This window comes from Gymnoscopelus braueri (genome assembly GCF_963280865.1).
Source record: "Gymnoscopelus braueri genome assembly, chromosome: 4".
Taxonomy (NCBI): domain Eukaryota; kingdom Metazoa; phylum Chordata; class Actinopteri; order Myctophiformes; family Myctophidae; genus Gymnoscopelus; species Gymnoscopelus braueri.
The window spans coordinates 34,299,891-34,326,232 of NC_137605.1; the positions used below are offsets into that span (position 1 = coordinate 34,299,891).

General features: G+C 42.3%; 1 protein-coding gene across 2 annotated transcripts; it reads left to right on the plus strand.

The window, feature by feature from the left end:
• The first annotated feature begins 85 nt into the window (after nucleotides 1–85).
• Nucleotides 86–25,531, plus strand: LOC308083364 (DENN domain-containing protein 3-like). 2 transcript variants are annotated; one of them, XM_080425663.1, is made up of 27 exons: nucleotides 86–218; nucleotides 863–949; nucleotides 1,212–1,327; nucleotides 2,565–2,689; nucleotides 3,141–3,252; nucleotides 3,792–3,911; nucleotides 3,997–4,095; nucleotides 4,861–4,980; nucleotides 5,500–5,615; nucleotides 5,966–6,121; nucleotides 6,446–6,542; nucleotides 7,347–7,450; nucleotides 7,568–7,755; nucleotides 8,823–8,982; nucleotides 9,590–9,785; nucleotides 10,262–10,430; nucleotides 11,384–11,473; nucleotides 13,702–13,961; nucleotides 14,615–14,785; nucleotides 15,743–15,872; nucleotides 15,985–16,092; nucleotides 19,718–19,857; nucleotides 20,426–20,586; nucleotides 21,016–21,152; nucleotides 21,242–21,360; nucleotides 23,563–23,700; nucleotides 24,004–25,531. In XM_080425663.1, exons 2-27 carry the CDS (start codon nucleotides 922–924, stop codon nucleotides 24,220–24,222), a joined length of 3,579 nt encoding a protein of 1,192 aa, XP_080281789.1. In that variant the 5' UTR covers nucleotides 86–218; nucleotides 863–921; the 3' UTR covers nucleotides 24,223–25,531. The 2 variants fall into 2 exon arrangements, with proteins under 2 accessions (XP_080281789.1, XP_080281790.1); XM_080425664.1 differs by lacking the exon at nucleotides 11,384–11,473.
• The last annotated feature ends 811 nt before the right edge of the window (nucleotides 25,532–26,342 follow it).

Here is a 26,342-nt window from a genome sequence, read left to right on the forward strand (position 1 = left end):
TCTTTCTTCCTCAGTCTACCCAGGAGACTGGTGGAAGCAATGGAACTCCGGCGCTCCCCCTTCTGGAGCCAGAGGTACTGCATGTCTTTGCTCCTCCCTTTGTCACCAGAGAGCAAGCAGGGAACGGAGTGTTGAAGTCATTTGTGAGGCGGCGACGCTCCTCTTCATCAGGAAGAAGAGAGAACCACCTGTACCGACCACAGCGACCCCTAGCCAAGGTCTGCTCTACTAGTACAGTATCACTGGTATCTGGTGTCAACCCAGACCAGTACGTCCCAGATGTGTGGTATTGTAACTACTGATCCAGTGTCTCTACACCCTCTGGAGCCCATGTTGGGGTTGTTTCCTGCAGTGTTATTTTTGACAGCAACATTTTTATGTAGTTTTAGTCATAGTCTTTTGAATAAAATTCCATTTAGTTTTAGTCTATTTGAAATGTTAGTCTAGTTTTAGTTGACTAAATATCATAAGATTTTAGTTGACAAATATGCAGTTGATTTAGTCGACTATGTCTCTTGGCGGGTTGTGAGGGCGTCGTAATGCCTGATTTCTACTTAGCTAAGAGCAGATCTACAAGCTCACAACGTGTCGCACTGCGTCACGTTGTGAGCTTGTACTGTAGATCTGCTATTTTCGAAGCACGACACCAGTGCACAACCAAGCATAACATTACTTGTCTTAGTTCTACTGGATCTCTTCTCCACTAGTAACTTTTTTGTCTAGCTTTTAGCTGTTGACGAAATTGTCAATGTACTTACTTTTATAGTTTTAGTCAAAAGATTTGCACTGGTTTCCTGCTATATGCAGTATACATATAGATATACAGTAGATATATAGCTAATTATGTATTTATTTATTATAGTTGAAGAGGTGAAAGGAGGAGGAACTGAAGATGTCACTGTTCCCAAAGACATTGATCTCATGGCACTACCTCAGCTCTGCTTTCCTGGTACGCGCACACACACGCACACGCACATGCACTCTCACACACACACACACACACACACACACACACACACACACACACACCACACACCACACACCACACACCACACACACACACACACACACACACACACACACACACACACACACACACACACACACACACACACACACACACACACATACACACACACACACAGGGTAGTTGGGCACACTGTTAACACACTGTTCATATACATAATGTCATCTTTGTTTCTGTGCTCCAGGTGGGCTCCAACTGTCCAAAGACCAGAAAGAAGAACAGTTTCACTACCTGGTTTTTACTGACGTGTTTGGCAACCAGACCCATGGAGTAGTGATGCAGTATCATCGACCTATACAGGTACATAAGACTACACACAATACCAAGCATGCATTAAGATTTAATGCACTATATTGCTTTACTTTAGCTTTAAAGCTGCAATCCATAACTTTCTTTTGTGTGAATAAAATGTTATTTTATTTTGTAGAACAGTGGTTCTCAAACATATTCATGCGTCGCTCCGTGACACATTGTGAGCTTACCTTGTAGATCTGCTATTTTTGAACATGCTTGGGGTCCCCCTTGAAACCCCTTAACACATTCCCTGCCAGAGGGTTTTTTTAATTTTACTTCCCCCAGTGCCAGTGTTTAAATTTTAAAATTTTAAAAGCCGAGATACAGGATTTTAAAGTAATAAGTTAACCAAGGAGTGAATGGAGCTAGAAATCTTTGGATCGTGATATCTCTGGTTCTGTGTGGATAATTTTTTTTTTTTTTTTTTTTGAAAAACGGTTATACTCGTGGATGGATTTTTTTGGCAGTAAACGGGTGTATTTTTCATCAACGGTTATACTCGTGATTGGCAGGTAAAGTGTTAAGGACCCATTGGGATCCCTGGACCCAACTTTGAGAACCAGTGCTGTAGAGCATGTTAATATAAAATAACTAACCCAGCAGTGGTAGTTGGAGTTGATCTCCTTGTTCTTCTATGAGACATTTAGATCGTGGGTCAGATAGGACCACTACTGGTTATCAAGAGGTAGTGCATAAAACTCAAATGGACTCAACTTGCCTTCCCAAAGCTACTCTCCATTATTTGCTGGTGCTCTTGCGGGTGACCCGGGTTCGAATCCCGGGTAGGACATACTGCAGTTATGGATTGCAGCCGTCGATGCACCCCAGTGTTTGTTAACCCATTAAGACCTGAGGCAGATTCCACAAATACCTTCTAAATCAGTAGTTCTCAAACTTTTTCTTAATTCGAAATGATTTGACATTTTTCAAACACTTTCAAGATTTCAAAAATAGCAGATGTACAAGCTTGAGTAGCTGCTATTTTTGAATTGCCAACGCAAAAATCTAAAATGACACGGATGCTTTCCCGGTTCTTAATGGGTTAGCCAGTGTTTATTTTTGCCATAGTCAGACTTGAGTTACAACTGTACTCTGACCGCTTTTTCTTTTACGTCTACACCAAGTCTCTTTGCCAAAATAGGCTATTTTGGGTGAATGTTCCCCCCAGAATAGGCATGCCTACTGTTCAAGTGGTTAAATGAGTATACTTATGTTACTGTACTTGCTCTCTTGTGTGTTGTAGGAAGGGACATCTTTCTACCAGAATGGCCTCTGGTCCTCGAGGCCTTCTAAACTGTTCTCTGCCTATGCGTTCTGTATTATATCCAAGCACCCTTACTACACAGCTCTAAAAGACTGTCTGTCATGGTGAGAATAATCAGCCCAGTTAACTTAAATTGTTTTTTTAATCATTTATGTTTTAATTGTACTGTATAAGACAGGTTGGTTGTCTTTGATTCATTTACAGATATTCTTATAGGACACAAATTGTGTTTCTTATTTTATTTTAAACCATAATGTGAGCCAAACGGAATTGTGTTTCTTGGTTCCACCTGGAAAAAAACACTGTTCTTTGACCCATCTGTTTACTGTACAAACTGTACATACTCTATCTGTAAAATTGTCCATTCCTGTTGTGCTATAACCCATAATCTAAAAATAATTATGGTTGTCACTTTTGTTGCCATTATTTATTGCAAAGCTAAAGAGGCCACAGTGCAATATGATCCATATAGATTATACTGTATATGTGCCTTTTTCGATGTATTTCATTTCTGACTCTCTCTCTTCCTCTGTTTGAGTAATTGTCTGTCTTCAGTCTGTTGGTCCAGTTGAAGACGTGTCGCTTATCAGACTTGGAGGAGAGGGTGAAGGAGTTTGCTACCAAGCTGTCACTAGTGCCCATTCCTCCACCTGGACAACTGCATATGGTGTGCATATGTGTGTGTGTGTGTGTGTGTGTGTGTGTGTGTGTGTGTGTGTGTGTGTGTGTGTGTGTGTGTGTGTGTGTGTGTGTGTGTGTGTGTGTGTGTGTGTGTGTGTGTGTGTGTGTGTGTGTGTGTGTGTGTGTGTGTGTGTGTGTGTGTGTGTGTGTGTGTGTGTGTGTGCGCACACTTGTCTTGCTGCTATACTTTTGAGAACCAAATGTAACCACAAGTATAGTAGAGTATTAGTATTAGCAGTTGAGACCAATTTTCCTGAGGAATTTATGTTTCTATGTTTAAAAAGTAGGCTCTTTTTAGAGCTACGGTTATATTTAGGAAAAGGTTGGGGTTAGGGTAAAATGGCTCTTCTTTTGCTGTCATCTTTCTGGGTTATTTTAGGAACGAATGTTTCCAGGTGCATGTGTGATTGCATTGTAACTCAGTGTGGTTCTGTGTCAGCTCAGACATTGGCTCATGACAGAAATAAGAGACTCCAGAAAAAATGAAGCTGCCAGCATTAAGATAAGACTGTTGATCATTTCTAGACGTTTACTCTACGACCTCTGACCATCGTGTTACCATCTAGAGAAGACAAAGACCAACCAGCTGTAGATTTGGATCTTCATATACCTCTGCTCTGCCTCAGACCACAGCAATTACTACAGGTAACACACTGACATGCTTTCATAAAGGACTGTTGAATTTGCATTGATAAACCACAGGGTCTGTTTCTTCTGTCTCTGTCTGTAGGTTCTATCCTGTCTGCTTCAGGAACAAAGGGTGGTGTTATTTTCTGCTGACTGGGCCAGACTCACCCTGGTAGCAGAAAGCTTGCGGCACTTTCTACAGGTCAGTTAAATGTCAAATCGGTGTCTCTATATACAATAGAATGGCTTAACTCCTCCTAAGATTCTACAAATGACATAGTATTTTTCATACATCAGTAAAACATTTTTGACTAGAGCAGTAGTTCTGACTGGTCTAAAAATCTAATGTACAGTACATATGTCTTTATTTTAATAGTAGATATCAGATAGATAGATTTACTGTATAGGTTACTGCATTATGACCCGGCCATTCCTTGCAGACCTGTATAACATTGGGCAACGGCAAATGCCCGACCGGTTGATAGTTTGTTTATCTTATACCCATAACCTTATTTATTGACAAAATAGCATTTAATCAACGCAGTTGATAACAGTGCAGGAACTCAGCATGCATGACATGCGCAGAGAGGTCACTCTTGATGACAGGTCAGCAGTCGGTGGCACCGCGGCAGCACTTTAGTTTGCACTTATAAGTCAGCTGTATCAGCCCTAGGGCTAAAAACGTTTATATTATCAGCCTGTGTCCTTTTATCTCTCCAATCAACCAGGGCAAATAAAGGCAGGTGGTGTGATATTACAGATGCAAGTAAATCAGTTTTTCCATTTGTCAAAATGGAAAATTCTGAATTATTTTTTATAGTATATCTTGATTTGTTATTTCTACTAGATGAAATAAAAAAAAATTATTTTCTCTCTCTCTCGCTCTCTCTCTCTCTCTCTCTCTCTCTCTCTCTCTCTCTCTCTCTCTCTCTCTCTCTCTCTCTCTCTCTCTCTCTCTCTCTCTCAGCCTCTGTCATGGCAGCAGCCCTATGTTCCTGTCCTGGCCAGCGGTATGCTGGACTTCCTTATGGCTCCAACTGCATTTCTCATGGGCTGTCACATAAGCCATTTTGAAGAAGTTGCTGCTGTGAGTACTCACTCAGTTAATATCACCTGCGTTCCTGCGTGTCCAAATTAACAGCCAAATCTCCTATGGATGTGAATGAAACTTGGCATATGGATTGACAGTCAACCAAGGACCAGAATTATTCAATATGTTTTTTACAGCTTCTGAACACGCATATTCAGAAGCTGAGCTAATATGTTCACGCATATTAGACAAATATATGTAATATTATCCACATGGCTGAGAGCAGCACATGCACATTTTGTCAAAGGCTTTACTAACTCAACTAATAACCAAACTCCATTGGAGAATTCAAAAGAAGTCGAGTTCGCAAATCCTTTGACAAAATGTGCATGTGCTGCTCTCACCCAACAATCAGATAGGACCACCAAGCACCTTTAACAGCCCTATATTATACTTCGTTGTACGACTGTGTCACACAAAAATAGCCAGTTTACAAGCTCATAACGTGAGCTTGTAGCTCTGCTATTTTCCAACCACGCTAGGTTGAAGGTGGTTAATTTATTATTGGTCGTCCAGGAAACAGATGATCTGATCCTGATCAAGATTGACACCGGAAGCGTCTCCACTTCCTGTTCTGACACAGTTGACCTGCCAGAGATTCCGCCGGCCGCTGCCGAATGTTTCACACAGAGGTACAGATGTGTCCGAGTGAATTAACATAGCGTCACTATCGGTTGAAACCTTGTATGTCCAAAACTATTACTTTTCACAACATTACTTGTCACAAGCTCTGAACTGTACTTTCATATGCTTTTTTCTGCAAACTTCTAAATTAAGTATTCAATCAATGAATCAATCAATACTTTTCATTGCCTAAATATTTGTAAATCCCACAGACATAACCACTTTCACTTTCAACAAGCTCATAACGTGCTGTGAACTTGTAGATTGGCTATTTTCATACGAGTAGTATAAATCCTAATAGGAGAGAAATATTATTTGACGTGGAGGAAGAATGGACTCATGAGTGTGTTTTTTCCAGGTGCATGTCCCTGCAGATACACTTTGACTTGAATCAGTGCCACCTTGCCAGCTGCTGTGACCTCAGTGAGCAGCGGGCACATAGACGAACCTGGCAACGCAATCTCAACCACGACATCCAAAGAGTAACTCTAGAGCTCATTGTTAACATTTTCAGGTGTGTGTGTTTCAGTGTTCATTTGCGTGCTTTTTGTATTATAGTGTTGATTTGATTTATTTGGATGACAGGAAAAAAAACACAGATAGGCGGTTATTTTCATGGTTCAAAAACACAGATGAACATACTGCTTATCAGAAATGCATGGTCTTTTGTATCTTATTCTGTGCTATATTATATTTATATTTATACAGAATAGCACACACCCAAAGTTGAAGAGGTGTAGACTAGCGGAGAGTAAACGTAAAACATATGAGAGTCTAAAACTTGAAACTCTAATTTTTTGGTGTGGTATTGTGTTTAAATGTGTGGTGTGTGCAACAGGGATGTGAGCAGTCATCTGAACTATGAACACAGAGTGTTTAATAGTGAGGAGTTCCTTAAGACCAGGGAGCCAGCTGAACAGCTTTTCTATAAGAAGGTACAGTAAACACTATAACTACTACCGATTGGTTTCATATCGATTGATAGGACCACAATGGAAACAAATCCCCAAGGACTTTTTTGTGTTATCCTATTTGTGTATTTTACGTCTGTGCTGTTTAATTCATTAATTTACTAATAAAGTATTCAATCAATCGATCATCTTTGTTTGTGCACATCACCCATTTGCTTACAGATTTGTCTTTTTATATTGCCTGAGCTTCCCCATGTTGAAAAGCAACATGATGTCACCTGCAATCTGTGTTTCAGTGGTTTCCAAGATTCTATCACTGTCAGGGGCGCCGATGACGTGGGGGCGTCGGGTCCAGCGCCCCCACACTCAATTGGTCAGCCCCCTCATGAATCTCAGATGTCAGGCTCAAACTTACAGTACCATTACCATTACCATTACTATAGCGGGCGCAGATAGGTGTTAACGCGCCGTTGACACCTAGAACAATAGCCCAGACAGAGAAACGGCTCGCGGCGGGGGGGCGGGGCTATTGCGGCTCGAGTTGAGCCCCCACGGCCGTGCACATAAATCGGCGTGCCTGATCACTGTAATATTATTAAAGAACCAGTATAGTTACATTTAATTTAGATTTGTCACGTTATGTGCAGCCTACTTAACATCTACCAAGTTTCATGAACATATTCGCCCAACCATGCTCAAGTTATTTTGTTCACAGACGGACACACAGACAGTCCTGCAAACGCTATAACATTTGAGTCATCCAATACGAGTGTGTCGCAGCAACTTTGAGGTGCTGTGTTGATAGTTCATTTCCATGGTGTGTTGTAGGTTTTGGAAACCCACATCTTCCATTCCTTCCTGAAGGATCGTCTCAACAGGAAAATGGATGCCTTCGCTCGCATGGAGCTCCATACTAGATCAGAGAGCCAGAAGTAAGCTGTAAAGTAAACCCTAGCTCGACAACCTGTACATGTTCTGTAGTACTCAGCTCCCACTGCACCGCATGCTAACCCCAAAATAAATATATCTTGTATTTCTGTGTCTTCCAGGATGAAAGCTATGGTTGAAAACCCTCGCAGGCCCACCATGCAGGAGATCCAGGCCAGGAGAAAGAGCTCAGTGACAGAGATGGGGCTGAATAGGAGAATGGGGATGAGTCTCCCTAACCTGAGAGATGACCGGCCATTACATTTTACCAGACAATTATCAATATCCAAGATCCTCATACCTGACCCCAGTAAGACATATAAACTGTAACATAGATACATATGTCAATCTATACACACACACACACACACACACACACACACACACACACACACACACACACACACACACACACACACACACACACACACACACACACACACACACACACACACTAGGGCATTCACGAATAGTGATTTTTAGCATTCGAATTATTCGACCTACTGTATAAGTATTCGAATATTCGATTAATCGATTTGATTATAATTTTTTTTTTCTTCTTTTTTTTTCAATGGCATTGACGACTCGACTCAAGGAATGCGAGTTGACGTCACACCAGAGCTCACAGCTGCGTGTCTGCTGTAGAAAAGCCACAAAAAAAAAATAATAATAATAATAATAATAATAATAATTAATAGAATAATCGAATAGTGGTTTGATAGTCGAATAGTCGGTTTGATAGTCGAATATTCGAATATTCGATTATTCTGTTAATGCCCTAACACACACACACACACACACACACACACACACACACACACACACACACACACACACACACACACACACACACACACACACACACACACACACACACTCCCATAACTGTATAAACCTGTGTATGCACTCTTGCCTATATTACTATGTTTTAAAACATAGCTGATACATACTAGCCTTAGCCTGGTAAACCCTCCCTCCGGAAATCTAATTTCCATTTTCAAATGGAAATGAGATTTCCGGAGGGAGGGTTTACCAGGCTATACTAGCCTGGCTCCAGCCCCTGAATCTTTGCCACGCATTCAGGGTCTGGTGACGCTGTGGAATGCAGGGTTTTCTCAGTTGAAAATCTAACCGGCGGCCCGACCAAATCGGGATAATCGGATAATCCAGTATGAACCAATCGCTAAAGCGAGCCACTTTTGCCACACCCCCATCTCAGAAAACGGCTGCACTGAGAGGGCTTTTCAGACTTTCAGAATAATGGAGTGTCAGGTTAGATACGTTATCTTGCACATTATTTCAAAACCATAAATTGTCTCCTCCTCTTTCTGCATTGCTCCTCTTGTCCTCCTCTCTGTCCTCTCTCTCTCTCTGCAGTGTTGAGAACTACTCCTAAGCCCATAAAGGTGTTCAAACTCCCAGAGTTCCCAGCCTCCCTGTCCCTGCATTCTGTCCAGAGTTACTACAGTGAGTTGATCGTACAGCTGGGCAAAGCCATCTTCTGTGTCCCGGTTGACAATTATGCCCTGCTCGCCAGGTACACTACGTTATGCTGCTTTTGTGGTTCCTCCTATCATCCTTACAGAAAACCTCTTGGTTCTTTAATTGTTATTAATTTTTCATGTTAATATTATGTTATATTATGTAATAATATATGTATGTGCGCATGGAGATTCTGGAGTATGGCATTAGCAGCATCTAAATGTACACTATTGGACTATTGAATATTGTATTTTAGCTGGTTATCAGAATAATACTTCTCATCATCTACCTCCTGTTCATTGTGAGCCTTCTTCATTTTGTCTTTATTTCTTTTCATCTTCTGCTCCGTCTCAAAACATGACCCAAACACAGTCATTCACAGTACACATTCACCGTGCTGTAAAACACTAATCAGTAATGCATGGCACAAATGCACTTTCCAGAATTCCTGTCTTTTCACTTCATCTTGAGATTCATTTTCATTAGTCTATATTTGTTCATGTTTTCATTAGCTTATGTTTTCTAGTGTAGCCATTTTAAATTCATGAAAGTAAATCTCTCTTCACCCACAGTAAAAGCTTAAATTATGTACTTTTAGCTTCTCACGCTGTGCCTCATTGTCAAGAGACATTACTTGTGCATATAATCCCCCTCCCCTGTAGATACTACTATTTGCGTGGTTTCATCAACACCTTGTGTTCACGGCGTCTGGAGGCCTTGAGTGACTTCCAGAACCTCTACAAGACAGACACAGCCATCTTTCCCACCCAGCTGGTCACTTGGCTGGTGGACTCACTACAGAAAGAGGAGAGGCAGCAGGCTGACAGACGGCCTGAGCTGAAGAGACTCATCCTCAAGGTCGGTCCGTTGGTACCACTATTGCTAAACTGTGGATTTGAATTAAGCTCATCATTTTTTTGTCACACAGTATTTGACATTACTTAATTACTCTCAGTCAGAACTCTAATGCTTGTACGATGACGTCATGCGCAGAAAATAGCAAATATACCAGCTTGTAGATCTGCTATTTTCACAAGTGACACTGCTCTACGACAATTATAAATCAGTTAACCGAGAGACAACCGCTACGATATCCATAACACATACAGTATTGTTGTGTCACTATTGTCATCCATCTTGGACTGAAAACAATTTCAATTGCTGTTAATAAACATTGTGGTTTGTCATTGTCATTGTGGTCCTCCTTGCTCCCTGCTATTGGTGATGTCCTCAGATGGATCTTTTGGTGTTTACAGTGGTTTTCCTGTTGTTGATGATGATGTAATGTTACAGTTGTTATATGTTAATGTTACAGTTATAGTTTTCTTGTTTAGGTGAAGAAGGAGAATGAGAAGGTGTTGGATGAGCCTGATTACCACGTTAAGAAGTTTGTGTTTCCCAGAACACATCTGCACCAGGAAGAGTTTGTGCGCTGTGTCCAGGAGTCTGGAATTGTTAAGGATGCAGCGACAATTCACCGCCTGTTTGATGCTCTAACTGTTGGTAAGAGGAGAGGAATGACTGGTGTGTGTGTGTGACGTGTGTGTGTGTGTGTGTGTGTGTGTGTGTGTGTGTGTGTGTGTGTGTGTGTGTGTGTGTGTGTGTGTGTGTGTGTGTGTGTGTGTGTGTGTGTGTTACAGAGAGAAAAATGTAAAAATCAGCTTGCTGGGTTAGAGCTTAGCTTTTTTGTGTTTGTGTTTTGAGCTGAGCTGTGATTGGTCTACTTTTGTGGGGACAGATATACAGAGATGCACAGAGATAGAGACTGTTGTAGATGCCCGGGCCCTAAGGCGCCACACTTTTTTTGAAGTAAAAGAATGCTATTTCCAATTGGCCAAATGAGGCGTAAAACTTCACTACACTGGGACATTCATAAGAGCAGCCAGACTGTATAGTGCTGCTTCGCCACTGAACACCATGTTGTGATTCATGGAGCTTCTTCAAAAACCTCACACATAGTAACTTTGTATTGACAGATAAAGATTGGACAGGAATTCCTAACCGTTATTAGACAATATCTTGTTTTTAGATGGATTGTTCCATTTCTATTATGTGTGAACAAGTTTGCACTGATGATGAATGCTGTTTTGCCGTCTACTATGTACTATTAATTCTCTCCACCAGTAATGCATGAAAACAGCTTCAATTAGTTCAGAGGCTAGTGGCTGTCACACTACCATAGCGAACTTAAAGAGCCTATCAGATGATCTGCTGCTGTTGTATGATTACATCAGTGGAAAGTATTATTATGGCTTGTGCTATTGATAAACAGAGGTGCACAAGCACACATAAGGATGCAAAATACACAGGAGTTGTGAAATGCACGCAGAACCAAGGGCACATACAGAGATACGTGAGCACACCCACTGCAGACACAACATAAATACCGGCCGGAATACACACAAAGTCATGTTGTACAATGTGTCATCTGATGGTGCTGTAATTGACTGTAATAGAATCAAAGAGAGACTCATCTTCAGACGTGGCTTCAAGAAGTCCCTCCACCAAATCATCCTTTTCCTTTGACTCCTCAGCTTCCAGTGAGGGTAAGACCACATCAGAGCCACAGTTTGGAACTTCATAATCTAATCAGGCCAGAGTGCATTCAGATTAAAACACACAAATATATCCTGATTTTCATTTTCCTACCAGTGGCTGGGATATTAATACCACCAGAGCTCATGTCTGTACTAAGTAACATGTGATTTGATGGTGATTAATGTTATGGAGGGAGCTATTACATGACTACAACTGTTTCTAACTATAGCTCTGGATCAGACAAGAGAACCAGAGCTGAGTTACTTAGAACCAAGGTTATTATAGTTAACGAAAACTAACGAAATAACGAAAACTAAAATCGAAAAATCATTTTCGTTAACTGAACTAAATAAAAACTTAACTAGAATAAAAAAAAGAAAACGATAACTAACTCAAACTGTATTGTGTGTTTACAAAACTAACTAAAATGAACTGAAATTATAGACAAAATGCTCTTTGTTTTCCTCGTTGATTGTCCAACAGTAACTGAATATATATTTTTTTAAATTGTATTTTATTACACAATACTTACTCTGACCTTTTTGATTCCTGCACCTAACAAATAACGCAAAGTATGAAAATAACTAAAACAAAGCGTTAAAAACGAATAAAAACGAATAAAAACGAGCAAACCAGCTCTAAAAACGAATCAAAACGAACTGAATTAGATTTTTTTTTGTCAAAACGAACTAAAACTAAACAACTAAACTTGCACTAGAACTGGCATCAATTGGTGGTGGTGGGCGGGGGGGGGGGGGGTAGCGGGGTCTGGGCAGGGTGGGGTTGCACAGTATCTGTTTTGCAGTAGACACAAATAAGATTTAAAACCTCTCTCCTCCCCTGTAGTTGTTTTGGTATTGGCCAAGTCCATTTGAACATACCCTGGAATTTGCCCTCTGCATTTAACCCATCCTAACTAATTTATTAGGAGTGGGAAACTATTGAACAGCACCCAGGGAGCAGCCGGGGGTCCAGTGATTTGCTCAAGGACACGTCAATGCTAAGCCAGGAGGAGCCAGGGATCAATCTGGGAAACCTTCAGTTCCCAGACGGACGCTCTACCTCCTGAGCCACTGGCCACCCTAACACAAAAAAACACCTAATTACTCACTGTACAGATAATTTCTACAGCGATCCTTTTCTAAATCCACTTACAAAGAGGCCTGTATTATACAGGTATCTTCATATCTTGTCCTCGCTCAATCCCACATGTCTTATAGTATCTGTCATACCATTAGCTAACACCCACATGTAGCATCAATTGGAGTGCAGCAATATTGCAAAAAAAAAAATCTCACATGCTTTTTCCCCCCCGTTCCTGGTATGTGAGTTTATTTGATGGTGAGATGTGACCATGCATGACCAACAGAACAGCATGTAACAGGACCGAAGTGTTATGAGTGATAGCATGCTGTTGCTGAGATACTAAAAGTACAGTATGTTGGTGTGTGTGATGTGCATGATGCTTTACAGAGCCCTATGTTGTAGAATGAGAGTGGAGGTGCATGCCTCTGTCTGTTTATAATGCATTTTAGTAAACAGTATATTCACGTCTGCTTGCATTTGTTTGTGTGTTGGAGTTTTTGTATACCATTATGCACGTATATTTGCATGTGTATGTCTGAGGATGTTTTGCTTTTTTGCATGATTATGTGAGGTGGTGGCGTGTGTGTGTGTGTGTGTGTGTGTGTGTGTGTGTGTGTGTGTGTGTGTGTGTGTGTGTGTGTGTGTGTGTGTGTGTGTGTTTCAAGTTGCAATGTGTATGTATTGTGTAAATGCTTCCGTTGTTTGCCGTTTGCTTGCTATGTCAACCTGCTTGCGTTTGTATTCATTTATTTATTTGTTTAATTTATTAATTTATTTTAAACCTTTTTTTAACCAGTAAAAAACACATTGAGAGTCTCTTTTACGAGTGTGAACTTGCCAAGAGAAGAGGCAATAAATGTTACACAGCTCTGCCAGTAACAACAAATACAGGACAATAACAATGACAGACATACAGAACATCTGTAAAAACAATTCCCACTACCTCGGTGCTCGGTGCCGTTAAAATGATTGTGACGCTATGTTAACTAATTTCGCTGGGGACCCCCTGGTACCCCCCCAAGGCCCACTGGTGGTCCCCGGACCACTGGTTGAGAACCATTGCACTAGAGGGTTCATAATTTGTAGAGGCACATGTCTCACTTCTGTGCATCTGCATACTTATTTGTATACCAACATCTCTGTGTTCCAGGCCATCAGAAGCAGGTGGAGCCTGAGCTCTTCAGAGTCTTCTACACCTTCTGGAAGGAGACCGAGGCCGAAGCGCAGGACGTCAACTTGCCCTCCGAGGTCATCGAGCATCTGGACAACAGCGAATGCGTCTACAAGCTGTCGTCGAGCGTCAAGACCTCCCATGGCGTCGGCAAGATCGCCATGACACAGAAACGCCTTTTCCTGCTCACCGAGGGACGACCCGACTTCCTCGAAATCACCAAGTTCAGAGACATAGAGGTACTCAGTGGTGGAAAAAGTACTGAAATGTTTTACTTAAGTAAAAGTATCAATACTGCAATGCAGAAATACTCTTTTACAAGTAAAAGTCCGGTATTCAAAGTTGACTTGAGTAAAAGTACAAAAATATTGTCATCAAAATGTACTTTAAAGTACCAAAAGTAGAAAGTACTCCTTATGCAGAATGTCCGATTGCACAAGTTTTCAAATGTATACATATCTTTTGAAACAAGCTACAAGCTCACAAATGCGTCGCATTGTGACGCATTGTGAAATTGTAGATCTGTTATTTTCAAATGGATGAAATGTATATAGGGTTGAAGTGGTTAATGTATGTTTTGTAATAATGATAAAAATCTACAAAGTAACTAGTAACTAAAGTTTTCAAATAATTGTAGTGGAGTAAAAGTACAATATTTGCCTCTGAGATTTAGTGGAGTAGAAGTAAAAGTACTGTACTTAAGTACAGTACTTGAGTAAATGTACTTAGTTACTTTACACCACTGGAGGTACTGTATATTGTGGGGACAGAAAATACATGAACATTTACTCCATTACTACTCCGCATCAGTGCTTCTCGAGGGTAACAAGCCAATACCTCTATCTCTCCATCTCCCTCTTTTTCTAAAATCTCCCTTTATACGTCCTTCCAGGAGGTGAAGATTGCCTCGGCTCCCTCCTTCCTCCTTCGCATCCCCTCACTTCGTATCCGTACCTCCAGCAGGGCTGAGGTGTTTGAGGCCAACCTGAAGACGGAGACGGAACTCTGGAATCTAGTAGTTAAAGAGATGTGGGCCGGACGCAAGATGGCCGACCAACACAAGGTACACACAGGGATGTCTGTTGTTATACTGTGACTGATATCCTGTTAAGACCGGGGACGCATCTGTGTGTCATTTTTAGATTTTTTGGGCTATTCAAAAATAGCAGATATACAAGCTCATAGCGTTGTAGATCTGCAATTGTTTTGAAAAATCGTAAAAATGCTAATCTTTGAATATATATTAACACTTTTAACTCAACTCTCGATAGGGGTCCGCGGCCAAATACATATCATTTTGGGTGGTCCTTGACACGAAGATATTATGTTGCTGATTATAGCAACATAAGTAAAAAAAAAAAAAAAAATGTTAATCTAGTGCCAGCATATCTTCCATCCACTTACGCTGATATGTTGCGTGCTGTAGAAGCCCCGACGAGGACCCGCATGTAAAAAAAAGCCTGCGTGCGAGACGGCGGAGGGTCCCGACTAACGCCTGGAACAATAATATTTCTAACGCGGTCCTCCATTGCAGAGTGATCGCCGATCGAAAACGGCTCGTTTCCACCACGTTAAAAATAAATATTAAGCTTTTAGTCAAGGAGTTAACATTGGAGCGGACGCCCGGAAGTATTTTTGACATGGATCCGCATCCGGCCTCTCCTTCTTAGAGACTCCTTGGATGATCCCAAAGTTTCGTTAGAGCATCCCCACGTGGGAAAAATATATTTGAAAAGAAATGGGCTAAAAACGGTCCGGACCGTTTATGGCACATAACGCATTGCTTCTCAAAAACGGTCCGGACAGTTTTTGGCACTCAATGTGTTAATTAGCAGATGTACAAGCTCGTATGAGCTTGTACATCTGCTATTTTTGAATAGCCAAAATATAAATAAATAATGGATAAAGTGGTTACACGGATGTGTTCCCTGTCTTAATGGGTTAATGGTGCTGTAGTGGGAAGCCTACAACATGGTGCACATACTGTACATGTATAGCTCTCTTTCTGTCTCTACTGTAGGATCCTCAGTACATGGCCCAGGCTCTGACAAACGTCCTGTTGATGGATGCCGTGGTGGGCTGTCTGCAGACCCAGCGCTCCATCTACGCTGCCTCCAAACTAGCCTACTTTGATAAGGTCAAAAATGAAGGTATTTTTTAATAATTTCTGTTCATTTACAGGTATATTCTGTTAACCTCTGAAACGGTATCATTCATTCTTAAATGCTGTGTGTGTGTTGTGTGGGGTTCGGGGATGACCAGTGCCCATGATGGTGCCTGAGACCACCTCAGAGACTCTGAAACACAAGATCAACCCCTCGTTGTACCTGGCTGAGCCTCAGACTGTACATGTGCTGCTGTACACACCAGGTAAGACTGCATCCCCTTCTGTGCAACTTTAAATACAATGTGACATACATCATTACAGAAACATATCATTCATAGCATTTATATATATTATAAAGAAGTAAGGAATCCCAGCATCTGCATTGTAGCTGAAATGATGGTGAGAATGCACCATTGGCATACTTTAGGTCATTGGTTTCAAAGTGTGGTCCAGGGACTGCCAGGGGTCTTTGAGGGAGTTCCAGGGGGTCCCCAGCTAAATGATGGATAGTTAGGAACCAAATGGACCCTTATGGGTCTGTAACTCAGAAAGTTAAATTAACACTGACAAAGGCATGTTGACTTCCAAAAATATAATTTCCTTCAATATAATTCCATATCTGTTCACTCACTAGACTGCTGGTAGCAAACGTATTGCCGTGATAATGTGTTATCAAATGGACACAGATGGTGTCTTTTAACTGGGTCCATGTTAAGTGAATTAGTGTAACCCATGACACCTCAAATGCATATTTTTTATTTTTAACAGACTGCTTGCTAGTAACAATCATTAGCTCCACATTCCTGATTTGCTGATATAGTAAGCACAGGATATGCGCCCTCCATCATGTAATTTAATTTCAGCAGAAGTGTTTAATGATAAAGTCTGATGTCATGCTAACAGTTCTATAGTCCTGCTTGCGTGTGCCACGGGGATAATTCTCTGTTTGTGATTCATTGTGTGGACGTCTGCATATTGTCTCTGTGTTACCGTCACAAGATGGTGTGTCATTATGCTGTAGCTGTCTGGTGTGAACTTGTTGTGTTTAGCATTCGTCTCATAGAGGAGCCAGCCAGCCAGCCAGCCAGCCTGTCTGTCTGTCTGTCTGTCTGTCTGTCTGTCTGTCTGTCTGTCTGTCTGTCTGTCTGTCTGTCTGCCTGTCTGTCTGTCTGTCTGTCTGTCTGTCTGTCTGTCTGTCTGTCTGTCTGTCTGTCTGTCAGAAGGAGCGAGTGCATTCTCCGGCAGCGGCAACAGCCACGGAACTTCCGCGGAACTGCCGGTGGAGGAGCGGCAGCTCCCGGCAGTGACTGCCGGCGGTGGAGCGGCAGCTCCCGGCGGAGCAGCAGAAACTGCCGGTGGAGGAGCGGCAGTCGCGGAACTGCCGGTGGAGGAGCGGCAGCCAACTTCTTTTTCCGCCGATAAAGTATAGTTTTGGACCATGACGGAGGCGTGCCGAATCAGCAGACCTTGAGGCCAAGGAGTCGCGCCCGAGCGCCTCCAGGCGCGAGTGCCCGCGACGACCGGCCGATGGTCTGCTATTCGACTAAGCGCCGTCCGAGTTATGTACCGATAGGCACAGAATCGTAAATAATATTGGTGGGGACTGCGTTACACAAACGCAGCACACTCCCAAAGCTGCCGCCGCCGGTGTGGACACCGGCAGCTCCGCGGAGCTGCCGAGGCAGCAGCCGCTGCCAGAAAATGCACTCGCTGTCCCTCCTGTCTGTCTGTCTGTCTGTCTGTCTGTCTGTCCATTCAATCCGGGAACGCATACTGTTTCATTTTAGATTTTTTAGCTATAACCATTATTTTATATTTAAGACTATTCAGCAGATCTACAAGTTTTAAAGCAAACATTTGTAAAATATTTTGTTCCAGGGACCTCCAGAAGCAAAGATTTGAGTTACAAATAATCGCTTAAAAATATGTATTGATTCTTTTTAAATAGCAGATCTACAGTACAAGCTCATAGAGTGGCACTCGGTGCTGGAGCCTTACTAACTATCTATCTATCGCAGAGGTACCCTTGAGGTAGACACTTAATCCCCAACAACTCAACTGGAGTTTCCCAGAAAACGACATTTGTACAGCGGTGTGACGGGCATTATGTGCACAACCTGCATCAGTCTCTAAATAATAATGAGAATTCACTCATGTTTGCTATTTGCTTCCCTCTGGGCTTTGGATGTTGGCAGTGTTGTGTAGAACATTATGTTCTCAGTCAGCTCCACTGTCTAGATGAGGGTTTATTCCTTTTCATGCTGTATGTTTATACCGTGTGTGTGTGTGTGTGTGTGTGTGTGTGTGTGTGTGTGTGTGTGTGTGTGTGTGTGTGTGTGTGTGTGTGTGTGTGTGTGTGTGTGTGTGTGTGTGCGTGTGCGCCGTGCGTGCGTGTGTATTTTTCTACTACGGTATATGCGAGTGTTTGTATAAACTACATATGAATGTTTATTGTATGTGAGCGTGTGCATACTGTATGTGAGTGTGTTTACTGTACAGTATGAGAGTGTGTTTATACCGTATACAAGTGTTTGCTTACTCTGTCATTGTTTACACTGTATGTGAGTGTGTTTATACTGTGTGCAAGTATGTGCATGCTGTATCTGAGTGTGTTTACTGTGTGTCAGTGTGTGTATACTCTCATGTGTGTTTGTACTGCACAATATGCATATTGTTGTGTGTGATTGTGTTTGCATACTGCATGCATTCAGAAAGTCCTTGCAAGTGCAGCAGCATGCAGCAGCAGATGCTCCAGTGAACCCTTGTTGTGTTGTGCTGTGTACAGACAAGCAGGATAATAACTGTCTTGTGAGAGACTGACTGTTAAATAATAATATTATTTAACAGTCAGTCTCTCACAAGACAGTTATTATCCTACTTGTCTGTACACAACGCAACCATATTATGGCGGTGACACCATATCCATGGGGAGATGTTTTTTTGAGTAGGGGGTGCGGTGCAAATTGCGCTAATAGCCGGGACCCCAGGTTGCAAGTGGTTGCGTCTGTCTGTGGGTTTTATAATTATTTAACCAATGAAAGGAATGAACAAGAGCTTGCGACTAAATAGTAACTACATGGATCCATTGGAACTAACAAGGTTAGGAAACAAGGTTTCAGCAGACAATGTGTTATAATATGCAGTATATCTCTGCTGTCGGGCAGAAACCAGCTAACTCCAAAATGTTCATTTGTCAGGAAATGACAAAAACAAAACAAAAAGTGGAGTTAGGAGGTTTTGTTCATCATCGATAAGAACGGCTGAATGGACCTTCATGCTCACAATGAGGTTGGAGGTCAAAGGGGGGCGGAGCCTGGAGTCAGCTAACTCCACCCCCCTTTGGTGGGGTTAGCTGGTTTAGCAGAACGTTTGAAGATCCAATAGAGTTAGCTGGTTTTGTCATAAGCACTTTTTAATACTTTTCATTGGTTCAATATTTTTTTCATCAACACACAGACGTAAAGGGTGTTCAATAGCATTGATTTAAGGGGGGAAAATGCAAAAGCGGGAAAATGGAGTTAGCTGGTTTCTGCCCGACAGCAACGTTATTATGTAAAAGTCGCTATTAGTAATTTATCTGCCTACTTAAACAGCAGAATAAATGGAAAGAAGAAGAAAATTACACGTTACCTGGCTGAGTTAAATGGATTTTGTTCCAGTTGTGTGTATTGGTGACACTTCCTGTACTGGTTGAAGTTGCTGCACCAAGCAGCCTGTGAGGCTACTTGACTCTGGCTCCACCTGCTGGACTTAATGAATGAGTGCACACTTTATACTCCTTCCCTCCCTCTCATCACTCTCTCTCTCTCTCTCTCTCTCTCTCTCTCTCTCTCTCTCTCTCTCTCTCTCTCTCTCTCTCTCTCTCTCTCTCTCGTCCTCCCTCCCCAGGGCAGTTGAGTTGCAGTGATTCAGAGGGCGATGGGAACCCTAAGCTGTGGGTGGCTCTGAGTGGAGGCAGGGTGGTGGTGTTTGATGCAGCCAGCTGGTCCATGCTGCAAGACTGCATCCAGGTCGGAGCTTCTCAACTGGTACGAACAGATAAACTGTAGACATAGATCATCTGATCTCCACTTCATTTCTGACCTTCACACGCTACAGAAAGCGTCACCGCGGCCCACTTGGGGGCCCCAAGAGCTCAATAATTGAGAGCGAGTGAGGGAAGAAGGAAGAGGGAGAGAGAGGAAGAGGGGGGTAGGAGGGTGGGACGGAGAGTGAGAGGGTGAGGTAGGGAGGGAGGGAGGGAGAGAGAGAGAGAGAGAGAGAGAGAGAGAGACAATTTCACCCAAGCAATAACCCAGCCAATGCTGGGTGCCAAAACCCAAACAAGCAGAAAAGGTGGTGCTTTGCAGTTGAGTTTTGGCAAACTGATTTTATTTTTTTTAAAGTGACTTCTTTGGGAATATGCTGCCAGCTTAAATTCAATGGAAGGCTACATGGAACCTTTACATGAGTGTACCATCATACTGGGTGCACACGCACATAATGGCACAAAGTGTAATCAACAGTGCGTGATGGATGAATGGATAGATACAGTAGATAGATCAATACAGATACCATCACTACAATAGTACTTATACTGCTTCTCTCTCCTGGTAGAATTGCATGCTGGGACTGAACCAGGATCAGGTGTGGGTTGGCTCTCAGGACTCCGTCATCTACATCATTGACACCCGCAGCATGTCCTGTAACAAGCAGCTGACTGAACACAGGCATGAAGTGACCGGCTTCACCTTGGACACCAGAGATCAGCAGAATGGGTACGAAGCACTGAATCCAGTCTGTCCAATGATCTTATTTGGAATGATACTAAAACACAGAATGTGTTATTATGACAGTGGTTCTCAACCTTTTCTGGATCAGGGCTCACTTGAAAATCTTTTTTCGGCCCACCCACCTAACACGGCTGCCGTGTTCAGCAGTGGTCAGATGGGTGGGCCACATGCGTTTTCAGAGCATGTTATGATCGATCAGTTGATTGTGTTCTGGCTTGATCAACTGAGCCAATGTAATAACTTTAAGTTCCTATTTAGCAGTATCACAACAAAACTTTTCAAGGTTTTAAAGAAACAATTTCATAATTGTTTTCAAAATGTGAATGTTATATTATTAAAATCTTAATATTTTGTGTGGTGCTGAAAAGATGCCTGTGTGTGTGTGTGTGTGTGTGTTTCTCTCTCTCCCTCCAGTCAGCAGCCATACTCCTGTAGCTCTGACGGGACCATCCTGCAGTGGGATTCCTCCAGTCTCAAAGTCAAGCGGCAGTTCGAGGTCAAATGCGACCACCTCTCGTCCATACAGATCCATGAAGGCACACTGTGGTGCTGTACGTGAAACACCCTTTCTTTTTCAAAATAGACATTAACAAGAATGATTATTTGAATAGAAATGGGTGCAATTTTTGTGGATGTGCAGGTTGCGGTGACAGCATTGTGGAGCTGAAGAAGAACGGGACACTGCAGAGGAAGGTGGTGCTTCCTGATGACCTACAGAGCGAGTCCAGATGCATCAGTAGCTTCATCATTGTGCTGGAGGTGAGTTTGGAGCAGTGGTGGACAGTAACCAAGGGCAGGTACACACTGTAGGACTTTTAAAGTGGTCGGGGGTCGTCTGATCGTTAAGCATTTCAGTCTATTTCTTGAAATCGTCTCTCACATATCCTTGTGGTTTTCACGCTATATGATTGATCACCGACTAGGGATCACACACTGTAGGATAGTTCATTAGGATGCTATCCAGGCATACATTTGTTTTTATTCCAATTCATTTTAACCGACGTCTCATGAAAACGTGCACAGCTCCCGTGATATGCACGAGACCGAGACAGGACGCTATTGATTGTTGAAATTAAATAATTAATTCTCTATTTCTCTGTATGTATATCTCTCTCTCTCTCTCTCTGAAACAAGTCAACCAGCTTAAAAGTGCGCAATGAAACTCAGAAACAGTGTTGCCATGTCCGCTTATTATAAGCGACTTTGGGCTTGTTTTTCTGTAGAGTTGCTTGTAAATATTGGGCTTATTTGTGTAGTTGCTTATTTGGCCTTGTTTCCTAATGTTGTTTAAACCAGTGGTTTAAACAACACATAATATGTATTTGTCCGCAGACCCCCCCTTCTGAAAATATGTTGTGCCATCATAGACTCCCATACAAGATTTGTGTGGATTTGGAAAATATTCCACCATTTTCTCACGATTTTTCTTTGAAAATAGCTGCGACGCGTTGTGAGCTTGTAGATCGGCTATTTTCAAATATCCAATGTATTTGTAAATAGGTGTAAAGTGCTCAAGTGGCCTTTTGTTGGGCTTGTTTTCATAGACCTGGTTGCTTATTTCTCTCGCAACATCTGGCAACGCTGTTCAGACACACAGCGTGTGTCACAGGCATGCTGCACACACAGATACACACACACACACACACACACACACACACACACACACACACACACACACACACACACACACACACACACACACACACACACACACACACACACACACACACACACACACACACACACACAGAGCTCGCTCTCGCTCTCTCAGTCTCTCTCTGTGCAATTCCTCTCAAATAAACAGCCCAACAGGCTCGCTCACTCTCTCCTTTTGTTTTATAATGTTAACTTAATACAGGACTGGACGGTAATATTGCGGTAGGGACTGTTTGTTGTGGTCAGATCCAGCGAAGCTCCCCTAGCCACGGTGGCTGGAATGTGCTCTCATTGGCTGTAGCGTGCATCTCCTCACAGAGTGGTCTCAGCTCCTTTCACACTGTATGTTATTGTCTGAATTCCAGTCTGGGACAGAGACGAATATCTAACCTGATAGAAAACGGTCGGGAAGCCATCACCGAGCGTAATTATCGTGGCCGTATCCTCTCGCAGAGCCTTTCACACACAGCGACCAAAACCTCGCCGATCACAGCCCGATCTGCGTCAGATCGGGAGGTTTTGTCGGCGAGCGCCAAAAAAGGTCACCGACAGCATAATCGGACCAAATATCCTGCAGTGTGTACCTGCCTTAAGTACATTTAATGTACTTAATTTTTGACTTTCATTACGCTACATTTTAAATAGAAATATTGTACTTTTGACCACAACTACATTTCTAGGAAGGGACTCTTGGGACCCAAACGTACCAAAAAATATATTATGAATCAAGAAAATGTACTTCGTAATTTGTACTTTTGAAATATACTTTGTCCACCACTGGTTTGGAGACACTCAGAATGCCAGTGAGTTGAGCAAAGTCAGTCAGTGTTTCATTTAGCCAGTCAATCACAATAGCTTCAATTCAACTGTTTAGTTCTTGGAGAACCAGGAGTTAGGTGATCAGGGTGTGAGTCACTAGTAAGATTTATTATGTTAACAGTCACATTATTAAGAAGCAGAATCAGTATGATGATAGGTTACCTACCAAAGGGTTAGGGTTATTGGCAGCAGTTGTCTAGTGGCTGCTACATATAGTCTTTATCAATATCCAGGCAAATTATTATTACAAATGGAGAGACTGAGTATGTTTGGGGCCACAGCCGCTCACGTAGAAAAACAGTAACACAAGAAAGTATTCCCTCCACCACATCAATTCTGTGGCATGTGGGTTTGTTCGTGAGCTTATGTGCATGCCTGTGTGTGTGTGTGTGTGTGTGTGTGTGTGTGTGTGTGTGCGCGTGCGCGTGCGCGTGTGTGTGTGTGTGTGTGTGTGTGTGTGTGTGTGTGTGTGTGTGTGTGTTCCAGCGAGGCCAGTTGTGGACAGGCTGTGCAGACTCGGGGGAGCTGTGCTTGTGGCACACTAAAGACAGCAGCCTTCCTTTTGAGAGGATCTCCCTGTCAGGCAGCACTGGTGTCACCTGTATGATCAGAGTTAAGGATCAGGTACTGCAACACAATACCAACATACAGCATAATGTCAAACGGCTCCATTTGTGCACAAACTGTTTATAAATTGTCTTATGGGATATCGATGGGTTGTTCCGCTGATTTAACCGATGTTGGTTACCGTGGTGATGCCGATGCATCATCTTAACATAGAAATATCGACCTGTTACCAGTAAGCCAACTATTCATGTCTGTCTGTCCTTCCTTATTTCTACTCTTTCCTTCCTCCCCCTCTTCTCATCTCCTGAACCTACCTCTCTCATCAATCCACCGTCCCAATACTCCGCTTTCTGTCGTCAGATTTGGGTGGGCTGTCGCGGCACCAGCGGTGAAGACGGCCAGTGTGACAGCCAGCTGAGGAGCCAGGTGTTGGTGGTGGACCCAGAGAGCCACGCTGTGCAGAAGGAGCTCCAGGCTCACAGCGACAGCATCCAAACACTCTGCTGTGCAGAGGACCGTTACGTTCTCAGTGGCTCCGCATGCCGAGACGGCAAGATCGCCATCTGGAAGGTCGAGTAGAGGGAGAGGGAGGAGAAGAACACGTGTGCAAGAGGAAGTGGGTACAAGAGAGTAAAGAATCGGAAAGGAAGAAATGTTGCGTTTGACCTCTTGACTGTTAGAAGATGTGATGATTATTGTATATGGGAAAGGAAGAGGAAGGGCAGGTGATCGGCACATACAACTACTCTACATTAAGAGATAATGCACTTTTGAATCTAATCACTACTAAAGATGTCTAGGACAAGCTTCCACAAGAATAGATTTTCACAATTAACAAAATACGGATTATTCTGCTGATATGAACCTGTTATTCCTGGGCTTCAATTGCTGTTGTCCTGCTCCTGTGACGCACCGGGCTTGCCTCGTTTGGCTGAGGCGCGGTAGTAGACTCCCGAAAGGAGTCTACACTTTCTTCACTTAAGACGTATAATTCATGTCCGGACAAATGTCCACATATACAGTATGATACTTTCATACATTCACACATGGCTGCAAAAGTACAGCCAATTGATGTCAACATATGATAAAATGTCCAGGAAACCATATTTGTTTGTGTGGTTGTAATTGTGTGTTTGTTTTTATCTCCTCATTGAAATTGAATTTAAACAGATAAAAAATTAAGGACATGTAGAGTACTTAGAATACCTTACGCTATGGTGCCATCTGCTGTACACTGGACACATCACCATTCAGCACAGAACTGAGTGGGATTTGTGTAAATAAAGATATGAAATCAAATAAGATCCAATAAAGTGCAAAATAAGAGTTAGTTTCAAATGATTACACATTGAATGAATAAAATAATCAGGAATGCACACACAAACATGCATACATGCAGTAAAATAAAAAGGGAAAGAGTGGGGTGAGGATATAATACAATTTAAATCACAACAGCATAACGAGACATGGAAGAGACAGACAATTAGTTTTGCCTTTAAACCATCCTGGTATCACACACAGGACAGCAGTTTTAACGTTTTGTGGGATCTCAACTTAGATAGAGCACAAATTTGTGTTAAAAGATATGTGGGAATAAAAGTTTGAATGTATTACTTCAACCTGCACCTTGTGGGGCCCTGATCAAAATCCCTTTAACAGACTGCCATCTTTTTCCATAATGAGCAATTTTTTTAATTCACTCAACCAGTTGTGAATTGAAAAATGTAATTGAATTGAGTGTGTCAGTCACTTCTGCCCAAAGTGTCTTCACTGCTGGGCAATGCCACAGCACTTAAGTATGCACTTCTCCAAAGCCAGTTCTCCACTTCTCCCTATTTTCAATCGTATGACTGACAACCTCTCCATATCCTATCCCATTCTACAGAGTTGAATGATGACATAAAATGTCTATATTTTAATATTCCACGTTCTCTGCACTTTCTCATTATAGAGTGAGTACTCTTACAGAGCAAAGTAAGCGGTTTCAGGTCTCACTTATTGGACCCACTTCATAATTTACACACAACATGGCCCTGGGCATATTATTTAAGAATGGCTTGATCTTTATATAAATATGACCTTTCAAACCCAATTAAGCACAAAGAAGCATGAAATGTCATTCCATGGCCTTGTCCTCTTGGATTGGCAGGATTTAATTCCATGATAGTGATACTGACTGTGTGCAACTGAACGTGCTGTCATGATGAGGTAGCTTTGTAATCTGAGACTGTGGATCCACTTTGTCATTTCAATGTCATTTTGGAGAGTTGATCACAAATGTTTCAAGGTCTAAGTTTCACTTTACTGCCAAATGAGCCGTGGTTGTTAGGCAATTATTTCAGTATGTTCACAATAAAAAACTGAGACATAACAGAACAAATATACTGTATATCTGCCCTCCATAGAAACACCCACATAAGTCCTTAAAATTCCAGTCAGGCAATCAGGCAAAAGTTCTTTGCATTATTACTTTTACCCTACTTTCCCCCTTCAGCTCCTAAACAGCTTCAGAGATCTGACTGACTTGGCGCAGGGGAAACCTTTGTCTGCCACCGTGGAGAAGGGTTCGAATCCTCAGGTCCATCCCCCGCTCAAACTAAAACAATAGACTCTGTGCATAATAACTGTAGTTCTCTTTTCCAGAAGGTATCATTGCATCTGTGTCGCATCTGTGTCATTTTAAGATTTCTTTGGGCTAT

Bases quoted from the DNA above. Each gene is read 5' to 3' on its own strand.
- LOC308083364 (XM_080425663.1), top strand. From the start codon at position 922: ATGGCACTACCTCAGCTCTGCTTTCCTG. The intron at 3,912-3,996 runs GTAACACACTGA...CTCTGTCTGTAG, and splicing joins GACCACAGCAATTACTACAG to GTTCTATCCTGTCTGCTTCA. The intron at 4,096-4,860 runs GTCAGTTAAATG...TCTCTCTCTCAG, and splicing joins GCTTGCGGCACTTTCTACAG to CCTCTGTCATGGCAGCAGCC.